Source organism: Branchiostoma lanceolatum, chromosome 1 (genome assembly GCF_035083965.1).
Source record: "Branchiostoma lanceolatum isolate klBraLanc5 chromosome 1, klBraLanc5.hap2, whole genome shotgun sequence".
NCBI classification, from domain to species: Eukaryota; Metazoa; Chordata; class Leptocardii; order Amphioxiformes; family Branchiostomatidae; genus Branchiostoma; species Branchiostoma lanceolatum.
In genome coordinates this window covers 10,984,773-11,007,985 of record NC_089722.1, presented here as the reverse complement: position 1 = coordinate 11,007,985, position 23,213 = coordinate 10,984,773, and the positions used below count along the sequence as shown (strand labels likewise).

Genomic DNA, 23,213 nt, shown 5'->3' with positions numbered 1-23,213 from the left:
CTGACAGTTTTGTCACTAGCTGTGGACCTGTAAGACCTTTTGCTTGTTGTCCAGACACACAATCATTATTAAAGGGAATCATCCACTACGGATCTGGGGAAATGTACTGTGCTTTAGAATACATTGTGTTCTTACATTGTCAGTAACTCTGCAAATAATTGTGACTTCCAACTATGCCGCCATGCTATTTGTGAAACTCTTTCAAGATTAAGGTTTTCATGTTAGGTTTAGTTTAAGTCACTTAAAAGAAACTACACACGCAAACACATGGCAAATGCTGGTGTCAAGTCATTTTTATTCCATATCTTTCACCTCTTGTTACCAAAAATATCTTGGTATACGACATATATCATTTTTCACCAACACTTAATAAGGCACAGACTATGAAGGTTGTGGGCGCTTCCAGTATGGAAGATTAGCCACTGATATTGTCTCAACCCAACAGGAAACCATTCTACGACAATAACACGGAATTTGTGTCACGCCCTGAGAGAAAAAGGTACAACATGTATTTTGTACCAAGCACCTGATGCACAGTTGTGCAATGATTGTCGATAACAATTCTGAACCGTTAAAGTAGACATTGACATACAAACTTACATTGCCTCTATACGGATGTAGGATAGATACCTTTAAACTACATTTGCTTGACACAAATACCCCATGTTTCACATGAATTGAGCTGACGTACATAATACAGTATAAGTTTTTTTTCAATGACACATGGATCACACTTGAGGGTACATGATAATGTACTTTTTGAGATCCGTTGAGGATGCACATGGGTCTTAAAATACTATACTTAGAAACCATAGTGTGACCGCTTTAGCTAACATACCCCGTAAAAAGTTGTGTGTGTTTTTTTTTCAAATGGTGGGCTGTAGCCCTAACGCCAGGTGCTACGAGACGTAATTGTGATTGATATCTGTTATTGTTTCCTTTCTTCATTGTACCATCTGCATAGTTTCCACATCGCCAATCGTTAAAAGTCGACCTCATTTTGAAAATCATACTGCCTGCCATACATGTAGTCTCGACGCATGCAAATGTTTGCACAGAAATCACCATGTCTTTCTCTGGGTTATTCTGATGTTCAAGCAGATGTTGAAAACAAGAATCGTCACGTTTTAAAGTTCCACGTTTTTGTCAGGTTTTTCAGCAACTATGATTGAGAGCCATAGAGACCACGAAAACGTCAGGAACAAAGTTGTTAAAAATGTAACATCCTCTCTCGAAACGTCTGTTTGTAGATTGCAAAAAGGGATGATTTAGCTCAAGGCGGGCGTGCCCTTTCGAACATACCTGTTCAACAACCTTAACAACACAGACAACAAGTGATTACTCTTGTGACTCAACAGTTACCGCCCGGGCGCGCCGTTATGCTCTGATTCCTCACAAGAATGGCTCTTGATTATTGTCCGCATTTTCTCGAGGGATATAAAAGAAAATATCAGACTTTCAACTTCTTAAGGGCTCGTTCTCATTGAAATGTGCCAAATTCTGTCACGCCTTTACGACTTGATATGAAGCAAATCACAAGTAGCATCAATGGTTTCTTCATTTCCCCCACAGCACCTATTGTTTAACGAAAGATGCATCACAACATAAAAATTGATTACAGCCACCGGTGGGATTCCATCCCCTAAAAAACAGCTGTCGCCTAAGAAAACATGAAGAATTCAAATAGCAGCCGAAAACGTAAGAATTCAGTTCCCAGAATGATTGTTTGGCAGGTGAAGCCAGCTAACAAGACCCTCTGACAGATCAAGTCGCTCCCTTCACTGATCTTGAGGGCTGTGTAAGGTCTGTAAGGTGGTATATGCCTGTCGCCAAATTTAGTAACATGCGCTACTGTTTATTCAAGGAGGTTTAAATCCTTTGGTTAAGTAAGACGTTCGAATCGTCGCATATAGCCACATGTAAGACAAGAAATTGTCGTATTTGTGACGTTTTACAGCTTTTCTGGCTTTCTAAAGGAACAAGAAAGGATTCTTTTCTGTCATTTGTAGCTCACCTTGCTTAACAAAATTATTTACAATTTTACAGTGATGTCTGTCACATGCGCTGCCATTGTTTCATGCTTTCTGCGTCATTTATTTGACCTGGTCGAGAAAGCTGAACAGGTTTCTAAATGTTCCTACATACGTCCTCTTATACCGAAACGATGTAGCCAAAAACTTTCAATCCTTTCGAAGAAAAACCAAAGTGTAGTAACATGCGTTACCGGTAACGACTGGGTTACGCCTGCCTATAACACATATCAATGCGTCAAAGATAGAATAGCAGCCATTTTGGGCGATCATTAATGCAGGCATTTTCCTAACAAAAGAAAAAGGTAGGTGTGCCTGAAAAATTGGCTCATCTTTTTTTGGAACCTGAAATAACTATTTTGCACATTCCACTGAGAACGAGACTTAAGCTTCTTCAGGCCGGGCGGTAACTGCTTTAGTACAAAAGTAAATTGGGTTTGTTGAAAAATACCAAATATGGCACTCACAACTAACAACAAGTTGGAATTGATTTTGGAGAGTATCGTTTTGAGTCATAAAAAAAGGTCTTTGTTCACGATATCCAAGCATACAGTACGCATACTTGAATTCATTTGTGCTAGAAAAAAATAAGACCATACCAAAAATAGTTACTCAAGCAACTGCATAAAATTTTCAAACAGCCAGGCGTTTCAGACAGCGACTGACGAAAGATAGCGGATGCTGTCTGAAACGTCTGACTGTTTCAAAATTCTAGCCAGTTGCTTGAGCAACTGTTTTTGGCAAATCTTATTACCTGCCTAACCTTCATCCACGAACCATATTTACATTGTGCGCAATATGCCATTCTAAGGTATGTTATGAGGCATTGTTTGTATACAAATGATGAGGTAGATTATCCACGAGTGTTGTCATCATAAAAGTGTGACACAAACATGGGATATCTAAACGTTGAACGATTGTGATATCACTCCCTGCAGAAACAGAAGTGTTAGAAGATGTTGAGCAAAAAGATATTGTGATGGGATATTTGACAGTGACTGTCAAATGTCACGTCACGATATATTTTTGTTTGTTCTTCTTTTCCTTTTAAATATGTGGACAGCAGCTCGGTAATGTTGAAAGACACATGTAAAACCATGTGACATACTTGGACGACATCCGCGCTCATCCGCGCAGGGAAGAATCATTCCTGAGTCCATTTTCGGGTCACACTGACGTCAGTTGGGCCTCGACCACTTCCGGTTCAAACTCAGGTATAGTGACGAGTTGGGGTGTGTAGCCATCCATGTCTTCAAGTTCCACTACAGGTACGTCCGTTTTCCTCTCCAGGCGAGGGATGGCGAATAGCAGCAGTCCACCTGCGATGAGTGCCGCGCCTGCAAGGCCGAAGCCCCAGTCGTATGTACCACTCACGTCATATAGAGCACCTGGTAGAAGGCAAACACTTTGTTTGTACGTTCGTTTGTTTGTTCGTTTATTATAACACCAAACACCATTACACTCCATAAAGGCCAGCTATACAAATAAAGCATATCTAGAGACAAAAATCATGACATTTTTTTCTATAATTACCATTCCTGTATACCACTGATCATGGTCTCCCACTAGACTACTTGTGACCCCATGATTTCACGATCACTCCATCCGGCGAAAGGGCTATCATTTCTTGAATCTAATTAAGGCAGACAACTGCTTGTCTCGATTCTTTGGAAGGCAGGATTTTTTAATCTATTCCAGCATCAGATTATTGGTTGAATGAATGAACGAATTAACCAATTGATCATCAAATATTTCGTTGCTTGATTTACCTGCTATGGGTCCTGCGATGAGACCTGTAGCCCCCTCCATCAACATCTCGAACCCGTAGAGGGTGGGTAGTTCCTCCACGCCGAACAGGTCCACGGTTAGCGCCGGTACGACGGCTGCTGCTCCCCCGAGACCGGCCCCGAACAACCCTCCGCAGAAACAGTACGCCGTGAAGCTTCTCCACACCAGCAGTAGCAGCAAGGGAACTCCGGTCACCACCACAGCAACCATGAACACCCACAAGGAACGGACCTTACAGAAGCCACACACTGCCGGGAAAAATAACCTCCCCACGATACCGGCAAACCCCATCATAGTCACGGAGAATGTGGCCTGGTCGTAAGTCAAACCCTCTGTCGTGGCTTTGTCCGCATACACCACCAACGGCACGAAGTTTCCAAAACTCTTCAACAAGTTTGAACCAAGGAAGACCAAAACAAGAGGACTTGCTAGGAGTGAAGGATCCCATTCAAGCGTAAGGCAGATGGCTGATCCTAAATTTCTTATCTTCTGCAACAATGTCTTCTTCGCTGGCGGTGAATATTCGTGAGGTTCTTGGACCACATTGATGTCTACGCGAGAGTTGAGTCGAGAACTTGCGAGTGAATGCATGGAATGCACTCGAGAAGGGCCCCTAGAGTGGTGCCTGGATGAAGCTCGAGAATTCGGACGCGATATGTTGCTAACCAGACTTTCATGTGACAGGTACATGGCATTAGATATCGCCTTGTACGCCATCAAATTACTTTTGCTGGACCGTAGCTCTCTGTGTACTCCATCAGTTGGCACGTGCAAGAGTCCGTCGTTCCAACTAGCTGACGTCTCAATCAACCTTGCCTTTTCTTGTTTCGCGTTCATCGCTTCCTCTACTGCTTTCTCGGTTATTGTATTGTTAACATTTTCCTCGGGAACGTCCGGTAGTGGGCGGAAGATTGCGCAGAAGACGCAGTTGTTCAGTAAGACTGCGCCCATGATGAGAGCCGTTCCGAACCAGCCGAACTCGTCCAGGAGGTATTGTTGGAACATGGAGAAGGCAGAGATCCCAACACCGACACCGGCAACGGAGATGCCGTAAGCGATGTGACGTTTCTTGTCGAAGTACTGACCAACGCTGACGATTGCGGCTAGCAGGGGAAGTCCACAGCCAGTTCCTGATATATATATAAATATATGATGTAAATGAATGAGTGAGTGAGTGAGTGAGTGAGTGAGTGAGTGAGTCAGTGAGTGAGTGAGTGAGTAAATTAATGAATGAATAAATGAATGAGAGACCGAGAAATATTGGTTATGATCAGCAAGAATCATGTCTAACATGAGGCAACTTCCATCTGTTTATGTTGTACTATTCAAAAAGCATTTTCTAGCAATACGGTTGTGCTGACTGTAATATTAGTTAAAAACTTAATCTGAAGTTTTAAGCTGAAGCAGTGAGCAGCTGATTCATCAGCTCACCTCCTAGGATCCCGTAAGTGAAGTACATGTAAGGCACGCTGGTTCCGAACGCACTCAGGGCTATCCCGGCGGACATTATCACGCTGCCCAGGATACCGACCGTTCGACATCCGAACTTCTTAATCAGAACACCTCCAAACGGACCTGTAAAAATACAAGTCATGTGTGGTGAATATGTGTAATGTATGATGAACATACATATACCATTTAGAAAGAAGGAAAAGAAAGAAGCAAATTTCGGCACTTGAGTATTGCCAAGATTAGGTACAACAGAGCACGTTTTGTCCTAGACACATCCTGGCTCCTGTCAATAGTCGGACTCCTTCCCAATGAGTAGTGGATCGAATAGATCTGTTCAGATATACAGCTTGTACTCTTCAGTACAAACATGGTGAGGGATTTTACCAGGTATGTAATACAAACAACAAACATACCAGGGAATTTTGTGTATCTTAGTATCCTTCAGTGATACTTGATACTACATGCAGATGATATTTAGCTACAGACATGTGTTTACAGTTAAGTACAGTAAAGTACAATATCAAGTACAGTTTGTCTCTACACGGAACAGTATTAAGTATTAATTGTTTGTCTCTACACGGCACAGTATTAAGTACAGTTTGTCTCTACACGGTACAGTATTAAGTACAGTTTGTCTCTACACGGGTACAGTATTAAGTACAGTTTGTCTCTATGTGGTGTTAGGATGACTGTATAAAAGAAATACACACACAGTCGCAACGGTACCCCAAACATTTACAGTACCTGCTATGAATCTGAGACAAAGCAGCGAGCCGATCCAGGCCGTACTGCCCCGGGAACTCTTGAACTTGTCCAGCCAGGCTGGTACCAGCACGCTGACGGCGTCGGCCATGCCCTCCGTACAGATCATCGCGCCCATCCCGGCGAAGAGCACCACCCAGCTCCAGCCGCCGTCGGGGGCAACCACCACCATGGTCGGTAGCGAGAGGACCGTCTGGCGAGAAGCGTCAGGTCATGGCCGCGGTACAATGTCGGTGGTCGTCAGCAGAACCCTAAGATCAGAAACATACTTAGTGGACAGAAGATCACAGAATAGCCAATACTTCCTGACCATTTCATATGTCAACCAACTATTTTTCTGTTCTGTAGTTTTGTCATTTGACATGACGACTTCTTTCGCTGAGGAATCATCCCCTTTATTCAGGCGTACGGACGAAAGGCTTTACAAAAACCTGCCCTACAGCTTTTCGGGTCTGATGCAATCGTACCCAACCTAATTCTCTTGTCCCTGAGTTGCAAAATTGACCTACTGATCTGATTCTCCAGTCACCGTGTAAGACTGGGATATCCGTCCACACAAGCGTTTAGAAGAAAAATACGGGTTGTAATAGACATTGGAACAGAGCGGGACAATTGGGCCAAAATGTCAAGATCTATTCTTAAGTCCGTCCTATTTCAGTGTTTGTGTATTGTTGTACCATTCACTATTGTCAATAGCCGTTTTCCCATGTCAGGGAATATTGTTGTCCAGCACCATATTTTTCCAAAGCACGTCAGCTGACTTGACTAACATACATACGGCTATGTAAGTCTCACACAATGGGTGTATTAGTTCTAAGGGTTGCAAAAATCCCCAGCAGACTTGTGAGAATGTTGTCAGGCAGGTGGCTTTTTCTCTTTGATACAGCTCCTTCTTTCTTATCAACAATTCTATCTCCTCGTTTTTCCTTCCTTTGTTCCTATGCCTGCTTCTCTGGAAACATGTTGTACAAACGTATGGACTATTTCATATGTCAACCAACTATTGTTCTGTTCTGTAGTTTTGTCATTTAAATTATTTTTTCCAGTCTAGACAACATGTCGACTGCTTTGGCTGAGATAAGCACAGGAATCATTCCCTTCATTCAGGCGTACCGACGGGATCTTTACAAAAACCTGCCCTACAGCTTTTCGGGTCTGATGCAATCGTACCCAACCCAGCACCTTATTGCACCTAATTCCATAATTATCCCAAAACAAACCTGGCAAACTGCTGCAGTTTAAAGGCAAAATCATCGAGAAAGGGCAATAACAATGGCTACTATTAAACTGCGATTTTAGATCTGGTACGCGAGACCATCGCACGTACAGTACTATAGCTATAGCTATAGCTATAGCAGTGCTTCTTGTGGCTCTCCATACACCTTTCTTTCTGTTGGATATCTACACTGGATTAAAGTATTTTATGTCACGACTCATGCATATTTAAGACATTTCTTATGAGACACATGTGATTAACGAGAAACCTACCGCAGGTCAACTCAAAAGTATGCAGGATATTTGGCATCTTGGGTCACTCACAGTCGTAACCGTACATGTCTTCTGTAGGTCTCTTCTCATAGAGGTTTTGTTATATGAACACTCCAAACAACATGACTGACAGCGCTTTGTCAGGACCGTACCAAGTCATTTACTGTGGGGCCTGAGGGTTTATTTTCTTTTTGCAAAAGTTTTTTTATTTCACGTTGTTCCTGGCGATGTGGACAACGTGACGTGCCAGCGTTACAATTTTGAAGCGCTTTTTAACAAAACTTGTCAATCTTTGCCTACAATTCACACGTTTGGTAATTCTAAATTGTCACTTACTTACAGGTGGTTCGTTCCGACTCAGCTTAGTAACTGCTAATTCAAAAAAAGCATTTAGGACTTGGTGTCACGGGTCAGCAATGACGTAAGCTATCAATATTTAAACACGCCTTCGTAAGGAGAAAAACATGCTTACCTCAAATTACACGGTGAACTAGAATCATTCAATCATAGCAGGCACCTCTTAAACTTTGGGGAGCTCAAAGTCGTTACTTGCTGTAAAGTAGGTCCCGTCCTTGTGCATTGAACCCTGACTTTGTAACGTAGCCATAGGCAAAGACCAAACCACTGTAAGTAAACCTGCTCTTCTTCCCGGGATACTCGGTCATGCATACGATATAGATGTCCTTGATGTTTGGATGAATGGAAACGTACGTAAGCTATCAATATCACACATTCTCTCTTCTTCGTATCCCCGCTTTGTGTCTGAATTTCTCATCGAAGCAAACACAAAAGGTTACCACTGTTATGTTATGTAATAATCTTAAAGCCACAAATATGCAAGAGAAAATCCGTAAACCGCATAATGGTTTGAACGTATTTGCATGGAAGATTCGGCTATCGCAGACAAGTTGCAGGTTGAGTAGTGTTAAGTCGAGGTATAGTTGAAATTATGAAAGTCTTTCATAATAAGGTTTGAGCATTTAAACTAATTTAAAAGTGATCGAGAAAGTACGACATCATGCACAAATTTTCTGGTGGAAGAACATTTAAACTTGGCGTGTCCAATGTCATGGCAAATAGGACAAGAAATCACGATACCTTTCATTGCTTAAGCCTCATGCCTGTTTGTTACATGTATATGTAAACAAATTTCTCTTGAGCATTTTCTCTCGCTCGTTTTGCATACTGACATGTTCTCATGTCCACTCCTCTCAATGACCGTCTCTGGTCCGCCCCTAAGCTGTGATTGACCAACACGCTTAATCCTTTCTTGTTTTGGCTTAACCGGGAAGTAGTAAAACTCATTGAAACTGTTTTATCTGATATCGTTTGTCTCTCCAACGTAACAATAGAAGGCACTGACGGTAGCCATGGATTCCTACTGACAGCTTCGTCTTATTAGTCGGAGCGCGCAAACAAAAGAGCCCAGTAATTATCCTGATCGCATATCAGTCATAGTCTGATAGGTAAAGGTAGCGAAAAGGTCTGATCGTGAACTATACCCATAACAAAAAAAAGGCTTCAATCCAAACCGAGGACGGCGAATGAATATTTTATGATCTCAGCTTTTCCTCACTAAAGAAGGCAAATTATAAAAGCTGAAGGTCGAATAATCGTGGTCTATGTATGTCACTGTAATGCCCTTGTCACACAGCATGAAAATCGATCGGCCGACGAGTCTGCGAGCTCTACATTTTCCGGTGTTCTCTCGGACATCGCGGGATTTTTAGACATCGGCCGATGTTCGCAGGTCCCCGCGCGAACATGATTTTTGGCTAAATTTTCATGTGAAAAATACACTCCAGTCAATGGAGATCTTCAAATTCGGGGAGCCTCTGGCGATCAACAACTACGACCGAAGGTCGTCGACTGTACTGTAACAGCTAGGGGCTAATCGGATGATAATAATGTCTACACACAGATAATAGGTTATGTATCCTCTGCATTTCTGAGAAAGCCACACACCAAAAGCATGTGATATTCTACTCTGACCGTTGCAAACAATCCAGTACAATAAGACACAGCTCGATTCTCTTTTTGATACCGACATGCCGTGGTGCCTGGCATAGTAACTAGCGCGTGTAGAAGTCAGTGGTAGTGACCTGTTGGACAGAGTAGAGCTGAAAAGTACCATTCTAAAGCTATCGGAGAACGTCACAAAGAAACCTGTAGGACAACTGTAGGCGCAGACCTGTAATTAAGAGCTTACCATGCACAGAAAAATTCGGAACGTACAGTTTTAGAATGTCAAAGCAAACGTCGCGACCTACAATGACATTTTTCACCACCTTTCTTTCTACCCATAATTTGTTGCACATCGTCCCCTTGTTTCTATATCTATATCTAGCTGTGCCATTTACTAGACAGGCGATAAATCAGTAGGCAGGTAAATCACTCGATACTTGTCAGGAACATAAACCTACCAACCCTTCTGACGGCGGGGGACGATATCAGAAATGACGTCCGGTCAGAAAAAGATCGTGCTTACCTCAAATTTCACGGTGAACTAGAATCATTCAATCATAGCAGGCACCTCTTAAACTTTGGGAAGCTCAAAGTCGTTACTTGCTGTAAAGTAGGTCCCGTCCTTGTGCATAGCTATATGCTATATATATAGAGCCCTGACTTTGTAACGTAGCCATAGGCTATGCGGGCATAGGCAAAGACCAAACACTGTAAGTAAACTTGTTATTTCTGGTTCCCGGGATACTCGGTCATCTATATGATACGATGTCTTTGATGTTTAAATAAAAGCGACGTACGTTTTTAAGGTTAACGACTAACAGTACACACCCCACGACAAAAAAAAGTAACGAAAGGGTTAGGAGGCTCCAGGTTTGAGTTAAAGGGGATTTGTGTGTTTGCCCCAGATTAACCTCTGTGACGTTGTGTAAGCCGGGCCGTCTAATACCTCGTGCCGTGGATGATTACAAATGTTACATAACTAGAATTACAGGTTTGCGTAGCGAAACATATGTAGGATTCGTTGGGTTGTGTGAGGGCCGCCACCTTGAATTGTGACGACACAGATCCCCATTTTGTATTTACAGGTATTTCATATTTATAAAAAGACCCCGTAATCGCTAAACTAACATAGCAAACCTGAAGTATATGTAGCACACATACTTAACTCTAGTTTCTATTTAATTGGCTCGATTATGTTCTGGTTTGTCTCTTTCTGACAGCATCAGACATTTCTGACGAATAGTTTTCGATGTGACGTATCGCCACGCGCATATGCCTGATTTCGAGCACTATTTTTGACATGAACATTTTACCAGAGGTTGAAGGCACAAAACTGAGTTGGTCCGGAAGTTATAGCTTAATGGATATCCTTCTCCCCATACACTGTAACAGTTACTTTGCTTCGGAATCTATCCATGGAAGAGACGGTCGCTAGAGTTGAGGGTGTGCAGCCTCAAATTGAAACCCGAAATAAAAGTGAATGTGCCCCCCTAAATGATGACGAAATCCTGTCTTTTACGTTTTTATTTTTTTTCAAAAGGAACTGTCTAAAAATACTCCTGTCCTAAACACATGCACACATACACATATGCCTCTGACGCTCCTGACATTTTCGTCTAAAATGAAATCTAAGCTTTCCAACTGCTAGCGAGCGCTTCTATCCTTAGATTTTCTACCCTGTCAGTGAGCGCTTCTACTCTTATCTTCAAGATATATCAGCCGGGCTTATTTAGTGGGTCTTTTCTGCGCTTCTATGTCTAGCTGTCTAGTAGTAGGCGTTTGTTTCTAGAGTGGTTCGAAAAAATGACAGAAAAGGTCTCTCACGCCTAATGCCAGGTATGTAACATACACATTGAGTGAAAATGAAGCCTGCCATCATTTCCGTCCATTTACAACGAAAGCATACATACCGGTATATCACCAGGTCGCTATGAGTTGAGTGTCCACCTGCACCTCAACCTCTTCAACTAGTCGTGAGGAACAGATTGTCTTCGTGGGGTCAACGCCCGCAGATCATTTAAGCGGACAGCGAAACAGGTTGGATACAGTAACGAAACGTCCTCGAATAATGTACGCAGCAGTTAACGAACGGAAAAGGTTGACTACGTCTTTCATGCACACGTAAGAATTCACTACTTACTAGAGCAAAGCTGTCGGCGTTGTAGTGTAGTCGCAACGAAGAACTTTTTCAAAATGGCTATCCGTCCTCACTGTACCACAGTTGCTACCCAACAAGCCGGTCAGAACTGGTTTAGTCTCGTAAAAAAATAGCTATGCCCTGGGGAGGTTCTCTATATGTAGGGCAATGCACAGCAGTAAGGCCGCTTTGCTACTGGACGGCGATCGCTGAGTTGGCGATTTGGAAACACAGACTAACTTCTTGCACTTGAAAGTCGAAACGTTTGTCATCTTTTTGCGCTCTTTGTATTTGTGAAATGTAAGAACCCGTATGCGCGTACTAACCTTATGTCCAACCAACGGTAGAGTCTACTGTCATTTCATTGAGCAGGAACAATGCCATACATATCAATCTTCATGACACGTAGATGACCTAATTATGTGCATGGTTAGGGATAGAATTTAGTCATATGACAAGGTAACGCTCACCTAGCATACATGCAGTTGTTTGACGGTGGGCCCGCGTCAGAAGTACGTGCCATTCTGGATGTTGTGTTTGTGTATGGTAAACAATTTCATAACGCCAAAATAGAGAAATAGCTGTCAAACAATGTCGTATTAGATAAAAAATACCTTAGGCACTGGATTACTTGATGCATCTAGATTGCCAGTACATTGTCAAAACTATGCGATATAGTAATGTCTAATACTTCTTTAAAATGGCTAAACAAAAATTAAGTGTATTAATACGTTGTTGTCCTGTGGCAGAACTAAAGCTCTGTGCATCATCACCCGCCCTGGCCTGTATAGATTTTAGCTCTGAATCATTTATTATTGATCTGTTCGTGACAGCTGCCATATAAGATTACAGCCATACTGGGTCAACAGTTCTTTAACCGCTCTACCGAACTGACAACGTTAACAATTTACAAAATAGACTCGTCTTTACAGTTCTGTTTCTGGACAAACAAGACGATTGTATTTCACAAATACAGTTACTTTCTGACCCAGGTACCTTAGTAGTGGAAAGCACACGCTCATCAGATTCAGTGGGAAATGTGCAATGGGCTTTATTTGAGGCAAGCTTGTAGATACATATCTAACATTAGGTGAGATGGAAAGGCAACCTTGAGTTGATTATCTAGGTCAATAAACATATTAGAAAAAAAAGGCCTTTCATAGCTTTAGCAGTCGATTGCCTGGACACATACAGGTATGATTAAAAAAGCGCGTGAATATCTCAACATTAACAGATATGGCTTGCGCGTGTAAGCGTGACTTGGTTTCAGCGACGATGCAAATACGGAAAAATATCAGAATGAATTTCCCACTTGTCACTCCATCTACTTTTGTATGCAGGAACTGTGAGGTTAGTAGCCGCAAAGATACGATGTAATTTCACAATTCAAAGCTCTTCCTTAAGTGCAGGTGTTACACCTGCTCGTGGTCGGTTATCGGCGGTAACCTGCGCAAGTTAGGCATCTCTGCTGACATTGCTTGACCACTTTGTGCTTGGTCACTTGGTGCTTGGTCACTTGATGCTTGACCACCAGTCTGGGGTGCAGGAACGGGGAGCGCTGCCTCTGACTTCGGACTCAGAGACTCTTCTGGCAACACCTTGATGGATGGGGTGATGTGGGAGGAACGGGACCCCAGTGATGGCATGAAGCTCAGGCGGCGGGACGACGGCATCATGCTGGCCCGCCTCTTTATCTCCTCCTTGACCTCCTCCTCGGCCTGGTGATGCTCTTCAACCTCCTCTTCAGAACGGAGGATTCCTATCAGGTCTAGTCCTGACAGTGAAAGAATGAATCAGGAAGGACTCATGAGATATGTTGGATATATTTCAACGCGTCTCTCTGACTATAGCTGTAACGTTACAAATAACGTCGACTCTTCTAAAAAATACTTCTTCTATAAAATACTGGGCAAAACCCCTAATTATGTATCACGCCAGGGGATTATCAAGAAATACTTGTAGCCGTTGCCTTTTACTTGGCCAACAAATCCTACCAGCTCGTCGCTTTGCATACCTTTGAAAAGGATCCCGGTCGTAGCCACGGTGTAGGCGACGATGGCGACCGCACCGAGCATGTTTTCTCCCAGATGGTACCAAGCCGTGGGCTGGTCACTGGTGTAGAAAATACCGTTGTCTTTATCCATGAAACAAACGCAGATCAAACCCCACAGTCCAGAGGCGGCGTGGACTAAGAGAGAGAGAGATGGAGAAAGACGGATTATCTTAAAGTGAGTTTTACTTGCAAGTTCTTTCCCGAGGACTAATTGCAATATGAAACAATGTAGAGAAAAAATATGCAAACAGTTCAAGTTAACAATGGTGACAAGTGGAACAAGTGACTATTTCAAGAACTGCTACGGAATACAATCTAAGGGTTTTGGGGTTTGGCTTCTTTTTTTTTTTTGGAAGCATTTATCAAACCATGCCAAATGTCTAGAACTACTGCTACGATAAAAAGGTAGGAAAAACGTTTAGTTCCCTTTTCTTTTTTTATCACAAGAAATCATAAAGCTGACATTGTCGTCTCAAACAAGACCATACCAGCCGTTGCGTCCACCGGGTCCTGTACTGGCGTCCACCTCTTCAGACCATCCGACCACCCTAGGCAGGCCAGTGCGCCGGTTGCGCCGATCAGAAGGGCGCCGTATGTGGTGGACACGTTGGCCGATGCACAGATAGATACCTGACAGGGATTGCATTATTATAGTTGATCTTGAAATAGTAACGAAAAAGTGACAAGTTAACGTTATGCGAAGACGATATTCACAAAGAGTTGATAAGACCCAACGAGAGGAATGTCGATGGATGGATCAGATTGTAAACCCAGCTGTTCTTGTTCCTACCGTGCCCCCCAGACATCCATTCACAGTGAGGCACAGTGTAGAGTAGCTGTCCTCCTCCTTCATTACGTAGCGCACCACCAGGATGGACACGATGCCGCCCGCGCTGCAGGACAGCCCGGTGTTCATGACGGCGCGGGCCACGGCTCCGGAGTCGCCATCAGACGACATGGCGCCTTGGGAGCTGCCGTTGAAGGCGAAAAACCCCACTAGCAGGATGAAGAACCCTGTAACAAGAGTATGTGATGCGTGTCATTCAGTTCAACTCGAATCTCTAATCTGATTCTCCCGTCCCAACAGAAAAATAGATGCCTATAACATCCCACTCCCTGTCATGTCCTTAGTGCTGAAATGAACATCCATCACAAGTCATGTCATCAGCGCTGGAGTAACCCACCGGACTAGGTGTTTAGAATGATCCAAACTGCCATGAATGATAAACAAATGTACAACAGCACTATGATACTGTTTATCTTTACCAAGAGTGACTAGAGCGGGCGCGGACGGCGGAATAGACTCCTCGTCTTCCTTCACGATCTTCCTCCGGCCCAACACGATGGCTCCCATCAGGGCCGCAGTACCCCCGCACAGATGTACCACTCCGCTCCCGGCAAAATCCTGGGCAGAGTAAGTAGCATATTTAAAACAGTCATATCTGTAGCTATAGTGAGGCATTACGTAAAAGTAGACTGACGTATAACACATATAGATTTATAGGCAAATACAAATGTAGTAGTGGACAACCTCAAGTCAACCGTACACACTCACTCACCACATCTTCGGAAAAGACGCTGTAGCTGCAAAATTCCCAGCCCAAACGCAGACTAGTTTCGCCTTGTGTGTGGCATTGTCAATGCGGGTTAGGGCTCGAGTGAGCAATGTATAGGTAAAAAAGGAAGCAATGTGTGGACAGTATTTTGTACCACGACACGTCCACAAGATTTTAAGTGGATTAAATGACCATATCTATGCATGTACGTACATACTACAAGACGTCAGCTAGTATTGATTGCATCTTAGTCAAAAAAAATCCCTTGCGAGTCATAAGAACGTGCAAGGTTGTTTTTGATCACCTGATAGGCGTATCCTGTCTCGCAGTTGAGCCAGCCCTCCCCTGACCAGGCCCAGTGTACCACGGTAGGGTAGATCAAGCCGGTGATGACGAAGGCGTAGGACATGTAAGCGATAAGGTGTGTCCGCCCGACCATGGCCCCCGACACGATGGCGGTTGCCGTAGCAGCGAACGAGTATTGGAAGAAGACCCACGTTAGGGCGTCGTCCGACTCGAAATTTCTGAGGGCGTAGTGGTCGCCTCCCAGAAACTGGCTGCTGGTGGGACCGAATGACACTGCGTAACCACAGAAGAAGTATGCAGCAGAACCAACGCCTGAAGGAGGGGAAAGGGCAAAATTTTAGTGAGATTATTAGCTATAGACCGCATCAGTTTGCCCCTAACAATCCAAGGCCCCGTTCATGATTACAATTTCGCGAATCCGGTTTACTCTGAACCGTTCTAGACTACCTCGCGAGGAGGTTCAGAGTAAACCGGTTCGAAACGGTTCCGGAGCGTTCATGTTCACAAGTAAAACGGTTTACATTGCTGAAACGGTTCGAACCGGTTTACATTTTCAATCATGAACGGGGCCCAAGAGTGCAAGGTCGTAAAATTGGTCTGAATCTGTGCGTCGACCATGGCAAAGACCACACTCAGGGACATCTACGTCTAATCAAGATAACTGTGTGGACCTTGAACCCCGTGAAAACAACTGAATTAGGTCAAATTCATATTTATTTCCCAGGCCGCACACGGACATTATGACGTTCAGTTGGAAAAGAATGCATACGTTTCATATGATTTGTAAACAGCATCTGAAATCAAAGGACATTTAGATAGAAGAATTAGACTCACAAACATCCATAACGTTGTTGAGTAGGATGTGGTTGACGTTGCGGACCTTGATGGAACCGATTTCCAACATAGCAAAGCCGGCCTGCATGGTCATGATCAGACATCCTGATAGAATCAGGAGCAGAGTGTCCAAGCTAAGCGGGTGGACAGTCTCCAAGGTGGTCACTCGTGAATCCAGAGCGGCTAAAGCGACGGCCGTAGGGTCCGGTGTGGTTGTGGGTGGCGTAGTCGACATGTTTGTGGGAATTTATCAATATTTTCCAGTCAGAACAACAAATTACGGTACACTGTGACCCGGCTACAGATGTTGAAAGATCAACCGGGGTTCTCCATGATGTCTGGACGTTTGAAACAACAACGAATTTTCGATGTTATTCATGGTTAGTCCATTCAGCAAGCTCTCCGGGGGTTGTTGATACCATGTTTATGATAAACGAATGCGTTTTTCTCTAGAATATGGAAACAAAAGAATAGGCTCTTGTTTAAAGTTTGTAGATGTATCAAACAGAGGTTTGAAGAAAAGGGAATTGCGAAATAAACTCTAACGACGGACACTAAGAAAAACAAATGTTACTAACCACCCCTATCATAGGCGCAAAGTAGAATCTCCTAAGTTAGGAAAATTCGAATCCATAGAATTCCGATTTCCGAATCCATGGAAACGCGGTCACATGAGGTTAAAGGAACAACTCGAGGTCACATGTGGGCGAGGTCATCTCAGGTGAACGGAATCCACCTGTAGCTTTGAAGTAGAAGACCGGTCTCGTTTTTCCGACAAGTTGACCTCCCAACTGCGAGCCCTCCTCTCAAAATCTACTTGGGTCTTGATGTTGGTTCGTACTTCAATCTGAAGAGGACCGTTATGGTAGTCATCCATCATTGGGTTGGGTCGCATGTGTCCTCATGTGGCTATAGAGTCCAATTTTGGCCTTACACTAACGTCGTGTGTTTTACTCGTCTATTCTTCCAACCTTCGCGACAAAATAACCGTGATGTATTCGAATCGCTAAGTTAATTCGACACTAAAAAAACGATGTCGTTTGTTTGACACAATCATTCAGAAAACTACTTTAGATGATATTTCTGCAACGCAGTTAATTCGAAGGGGTGTCCAATTTACATGCTAAGGTGAATGAACAGTTCTTGTGTGTCATTAGAGCAGTACGAAGTCATGCTGCTTTGCAGTCTTTAAACTTGTCTTTACACAATCATTCAACTACACGTCTGTGTAGGAAGGAGACAATTCATTTCCAGATACATGTATTACATTAATGAACGGGACAAATTTTAGCACACACCTAAACTATAATGGACCAGTCCACTTAAGGTCAAAGGTAAAGCATAAGTCACATCTAGTTTTCAGCGCATGTGTCTCGCTCAAGAAACATTTGAAGGGCAACATGGCGTCTAAACAGGTAAATGTTGATATCGATGTCGTTGTATTTCTTGCTCGTTTACTGTGAGTGCACTAAGTGCTTGTTTGCAACCAGAAAAGAGTATTACACACATATTTCGACTGATGCAAAGGGGCGTTCCAACATACTAGTAACAACGACAACAACCCCCCCCCCCCACTGTCTCGCCAGTTTTTGACAGCTGACGTTGATATAGTCCAATGATATTCACATTGAGTATTCACCTTGACTACCGGTCAGTAACTAACTTCCCTGTTGGGTAATGAGACCGTAGTGTGGGATATAGCAGGAACAGTTTAGGATATGGAGGTACATCGTTCGATAGTTAACGTTATATGGGCCCATATCATTCTTGGGTCTTGACTTGAATTTGCTCAGAGATGGTCACAGTTGGTGCCGTGAGTTTATTCCGTGCCGGAGGGACTCTTCAAGAAGTTGTCCCTTTGTCTCGAATAGAAACTGTTTAGCTTTAATTTTAAGGGATTACTATTTACCTTTATAATTCAAACTGTCGAACTAATTATTATTTCCCTGGAGAGCTCTTTGGTCTTGTTAATAAGCAAGAAAATGAAATGAAACAATATGTTGTTCAGCTCATTCTGGAGTTATTTAGAAGGTCACAGACTCAGTTGTTTGTCCCTTTGATGTTTTATGAAAGACCCAAACTGGTTGTCCTGCCTACATGGTCAATCTAAAATTGCATGCACAGCACCTGTAATGTGTTTACCACCTGCTAGGTGGTGTCCCTGGCTGGGAAGGTGGCCCTCATCACTGGAGCTAGTTCTGGCATCGGAGCAGCTACCAGTCGTCTGTTCGCCAACCTTGGAGCCCAACTCACACTAACGGGGAGAAATGCCCAAAATCTGGAGACAGTGGCAGGGGACTGTGAAAAGGAGACACAGAGCAAGGTGAGGTTGCCTCAATCAAAGACTTACCTTTGTTGTGCATGGTACCATTTGTGTGTTTATCAAAAAGAATAGTGTAAGTGCATTTAAGTTCGCATGGTTTTATTTCACGCTAAGGGGAAAATGGAGTGATCGCGGTGGTTTTAAGATCGCGGCAGTGCAATATTCACATACTGCTACAGTATTAGACAAAAATGTTCGCGTTGTTTTCAAGTTTGCGGTGAAACGGTCGCTGTGAAAACCGCGAACATAAAACCACTGAGAACATTTCAGCATTCAAAGTATTACGGTAACGATATACATTTGTAGTTCAGCACTCATTCTGTTTGTAATAGCAGGTTTCTAGATAAATCATTGTCATGCCTCCCCCCCGGAATTGATATCATAAAAATGTTTATCAATATTGTGTAGGTGTAAGAACATGATAACATGTCTTCCTTATTGTTTCTCGCACCTGTAGCCTCACCTGGTGACAGGTGACATCTGTGATGAGACCGTGGCACAGCGCCTGGTGGCTGAGACTATAGAGCAGTTCGGACGTCTAGATATCCTGGTGAGATGTCATGCCAGAAACTGTGACCACAAATGCATTAGTCTGACTTCTGAGTTACTTTGAGAACTTGCTAGTACATGTATTTTGTGACTGAGGCTGGCATCTTTTTGACTGGAGATATTTCATAGCGCATCTATAAGGCCTGCCTCACCCTACCTTCCCATATAATTTGATGATTTTGTATTTCTCTTCGACAAATCTTTCAGTGTTGCTTTTTCTCTTTAGTCATCCCAAAATTGTCCCCAACTTAAAATGGAATGTGCCATTGCAAATTTCATATCTCTGCTATGAAACCTAACATTATCCACTCGAACACTGTAATGTGAAAAACTTTAATTTTGTTAAAAAGTCGTAATTGAATTTCAGAAAAATGACTTGCTAAAACTATCTCTTGTTTTCTTAGGTGAACAATGCAGGAATCTTGAATATGGGAACCTTGCAAAACACCAATCTGGAGGTGTTTGATAACATTTTCAAAGTCAATGTCAGGTAGGGTCAATTACATCAACTTTTTAAAGTATCATTTTCTGCATTTATATAATGATAAGACAAAATACAGTAAAATGACAGCATGGATTATTTCTAGCTTATCATGTGTTTCTTGATGGAGAAGTAGTTATGTGTTGCGATCTCCAAACTAAAAAGTACTGCTGTTACAGTAATTGCACATGTAGGACAACTACTAGGCCCAATCCTCAATCCTTCTGATAGTAAGTAAGATTTGGGTTCATGTGGGATGTAGACAGGATTTATCTGAGCTTCTTTGACTGTAGAACTCTGTAATGAAACACCACTCTCATAGCCACAATACTAAATGTAGTTTCTCTTCTGTTTCAAGCTTCTTCTTTTTTTCAAATGTAATGCCTTACCCACATTCCTTTTGAAATACATGTACATGTATATGATCAGCAACATTGTTAGTTTAATTCGTTCTTCAGTAATTTTGTTCAGTAGTGATACCTGCACATGTAATTCTGCTTGCAGGTCCATGTTTGTTCTGACTCAGCTTGCTGCTCCTCACATTGTAAAGAGTCAAGGCTCCATCGTCAACGTCTCCAGTGTTAATGGCCTACGATCTGTAAGTGTCCCACTTGACTTAGGAATCAAGCACGAATCTGTATCTAAAGTGCCTTTTACACAGACACTGGAGATCACTTCTCTAGAGTGAAGAGCTGTGAAGCCATGAATGATTCAACTGTTTTTATAAGTGGAAGGCTAGAAAAGTAGATGAGTAGGGAAAAGAAACTTTTGCAGTGGTACAAGGTTGGTGAGTGTACACCTTGCCATTTGCAAAATGTTTGATCAAATTTCTGGGGCACATTTCCTGTGTATATATAGGTGGTCAGTGGTTTATATAGCAAACATTTGCATCAATATTTATCATGCCAGTATATCAAAAGAAGATACATGTATTTGTGAATCATTACTGGAGGACAGTTTGTAAATATTTTCTGCTCACTGTCCATGCCACAGCCTATAACTATAAACCTCATATCTGTTTACTTTAGTTTCCAGGTCTGATAGCCTACAACATGACCAAGAGTGCTGTGGACCAGTTCACAGCAAGCCTTGCATTAGGTAATTAACTTTGTTAAGCCTTTTGTTTCACTTACCAAGTAGTTTCCAGAATTTCTCACCATTTCTAATCTATTTACATACATACCTGTCAAGAGGCTCCAAATAGTTGGGCAATCCGCTGTTGTTATAAGCTGTTGTTTTCAGATGTACAATTTTGTCTCAGATTTCTTCTTCTCTTTGCAGAACTTGCTCCTGATAATGTCAGAGTCAATTCTGTAAAGTAAGTACTGGTGTTACTTTTGCTACACAGCTTCAAACAAATGCTATCCATGTCCATACAAGCCGAGTATATTTTGTCTTGTGCAGCTACAAATGTGAAAGCAAAGGGACGGGAGTTGACCTTGGGCACATCAGGCCGCAATCTAGACTAATCAATTTAATTGCCAGACAATGGGTATTTTTCATGATTTCTGCATTGGGTATTTTGAGAGAAACTGGGTATATTGGGAGAAACTAATAACAAATATTTGTCAAAAACCTATGTTTGAATATCAAACATGATTGATCTTACCAAAAGTCTGCACATTTACCTAGAAATGATTTGTAATGTGTCGCATATACGTCGCATATACGTCATGTATCAACAGTTCTGAATGAAAACTTGTTTTGGCATCACACTGGTAAAATGTTTAGATCATTTCTGCTACAATTGTTATTGACTATATTTTTGTTGTTGCTGGTGTGTTTTCCTGCAGCCCTGGAGTAGTTGTAACTGAACTTCAGAAAAGAGGGGCTGGTCTTGAGGGAGAGGCTTATGCTAAGGTTTGTGTGTATGTGTGTGTGTGTGTGTGTGTGTGTGTGTGTGTGTGCCATTTATTATTTCTCCATTATTTAATAGTGATCAACTATATATATATATATATATATATATATATATATATATATATATGTGATTTGTACATGTGTATTACTTAAACAGTTCTTTTGCACTGGATAATTATAAAAAGGATATCTTTCTCAGGAGAAATGACAGACAAGTGGCAGAACAATAGAGATAACTATTACAGTGAAATTATATCTCCAACTTGCCAATGGTTGGTGGATGAGAGAACTTGAAGTATAATATGGTAATAAATTTATTTGCAAGTCAATGCCCAAAGACTAATTGCAAGCTGGCTAACAAACAAACAAACATGCATTGTAGGTATACGTTTAATACAAGCTCTCATGATTTCTTGTTATTCCTACAGTTTCTTGAACGTACAAAGATGACACACGCTCTCGGCCGTCCTGGACAACCAGAGGAGGTGGCACGAACGATCGCGTTTCTGGCGTCTCCGAGTGCATCGTTCATCACCGGGGTGACACTTCCTGTTGATGGAGGCAGACACGCCATGTGTCCACGCTAGCCTTGTTATGAGTATTTTGGTTAACTAGCTTGGGTACTATCCTCGGTAGTTTACTTTTGCTTGCTAACTAATCGGTCGTTGGCAAGCAAGAAGAATGTGCCAGCGGTAAACTATGGACAATGGTACCCACTGGTTAACAGCAGCAAACTGCACAAAGAGTCTCCCAGCAGTATTTGTTGTATCATCACCTCATAGCCCTGTTGGTTCACGTATTTGTCCATCCTTCTACTCTTTTCCTACTTCTTAGTGATGCAGTCCTATTGTGTGTACTGTACTTGCCATATGTATCTATTCACACACCTGTTTAAGAATTACATTTCAAGGAGTTTTTAAAAAATATCAGAAGAAACATTGTTGCTGCTTTCAAATTACAAGATAGAACATAAGTGGAAGAAGCATGCAGATATTTACTATTACGATAAAAAATTTGTATAATTCGGCTTTGTTTTTGACGTGCCAAAGCAACTTCTGTTTGGTTGGTATCTCTTCTATAGACACCACCACACTTACTGTAAGTTTGGTCTTAAGGGTCGATGCTATTGACATGTTCTCAGAGCAGTACTCAGTGGCCTTTTTATCATGTGGACATTAGGTACAATGTATATGTGATAACTGAAATTTTTTTTCTAAGAATGTTAAGCAGTAGATAAAAGGATTTTGTACACTGCTAAAAAGAATACAATCATGGGAATAGCATAAAAGTACCATACTATTGATTTGCCCTTCAAATCAAGCATCTGTACTCGAGTAGTAAATTACAAATTGCCACAGTCGATGTTTTTCTAATAAAAGTGAGGTAGGTTAGCATCTTCCCATCATCTATTTTCTCATGGAGATGTATGCTAGTGATCTGGTAGATGATAAGGTAATAAAGTATTTGTCAATAGTAACATCAGATGATTTCATGTTTTTCCCATTCATTATCGGAATGCTGCCATTGTCACTGCCTCCTTTCAGCTTCATGCGGTGTTGTATTCCAGACATATATAGGATCTCATGGGCTTATCCTCCCCATTCTGTCATAGAGGTCAATCAATGTGTG

The 23,213-nt window shown here is 42.3% G+C and overlaps 3 protein-coding genes across 5 annotated transcripts; 1 reads left to right on the top strand and 2 right to left on the bottom strand.

Moving 5' to 3' along the window:
* Positions 1 to 3,162: 3,162 nt before the first annotated feature.
* On the bottom strand, positions 3,163 to 11,739 carry LOC136433663 (monocarboxylate transporter 12-like). Of its 3 annotated transcripts, none has more exons than XM_066426099.1 (5): positions 11,626 to 11,739; positions 6,015 to 6,283; positions 5,250 to 5,393; positions 3,800 to 4,948; positions 3,163 to 3,418 (listed from the first exon to the last, which is right to left on the bottom strand). In XM_066426099.1, exons 2-5 carry the CDS (start codon positions 6,202 to 6,204, stop codon positions 3,198 to 3,200), a joined length of 1,704 nt encoding a protein of 567 aa, XP_066282196.1. In that variant the 5' UTR covers positions 6,205 to 6,283; positions 11,626 to 11,739; the 3' UTR covers positions 3,163 to 3,197. The 3 variants fall into 3 exon arrangements, with proteins under 3 accessions (XP_066282196.1, XP_066282204.1, XP_066282186.1); XM_066426107.1 differs by having other exon boundaries at positions 11,396 to 11,724; XM_066426089.1 differs by lacking the exon at positions 11,626 to 11,739 and adding an exon at positions 7,521 to 7,670.
* Positions 11,740 to 12,648: 909 nt separating this feature from the next.
* On the bottom strand, positions 12,649 to 17,167 carry LOC136433681 (putative ammonium transporter sll1017). Its single transcript, XM_066426118.1, has 7 exons — positions 16,372 to 17,167; positions 15,536 to 15,849; positions 14,942 to 15,080; positions 14,466 to 14,689; positions 14,164 to 14,305; positions 13,637 to 13,810; positions 12,649 to 13,396 (listed from the first exon to the last, which is right to left on the bottom strand). The coding sequence occupies exons 1-7, from the start codon at positions 16,604 to 16,606 to the stop codon at positions 13,035 to 13,037; spliced, it is 1,590 nt and encodes a 529-aa protein (XP_066282215.1). The 5' UTR covers positions 16,607 to 17,167; the 3' UTR covers positions 12,649 to 13,034.
* A 494-nt stretch (positions 17,168 to 17,661) lies between these two features.
* On the top strand, positions 17,662 to 23,061 carry LOC136433690 (3-oxoacyl-[acyl-carrier-protein] reductase FabG-like). The gene is made up of 9 exons (XM_066426131.1): positions 17,662 to 17,786; positions 18,524 to 18,694; positions 19,152 to 19,244; positions 19,648 to 19,733; positions 20,229 to 20,322; positions 20,753 to 20,822; positions 21,006 to 21,042; positions 21,518 to 21,584; positions 22,013 to 23,061. The coding sequence occupies exons 1-9, from the start codon at positions 17,772 to 17,774 to the stop codon at positions 22,169 to 22,171; spliced, it is 792 nt and encodes a 263-aa protein (XP_066282228.1). The 5' UTR covers positions 17,662 to 17,771; the 3' UTR covers positions 22,172 to 23,061.
* The last annotated feature ends 152 nt before the right edge of the window (positions 23,062 to 23,213 follow it).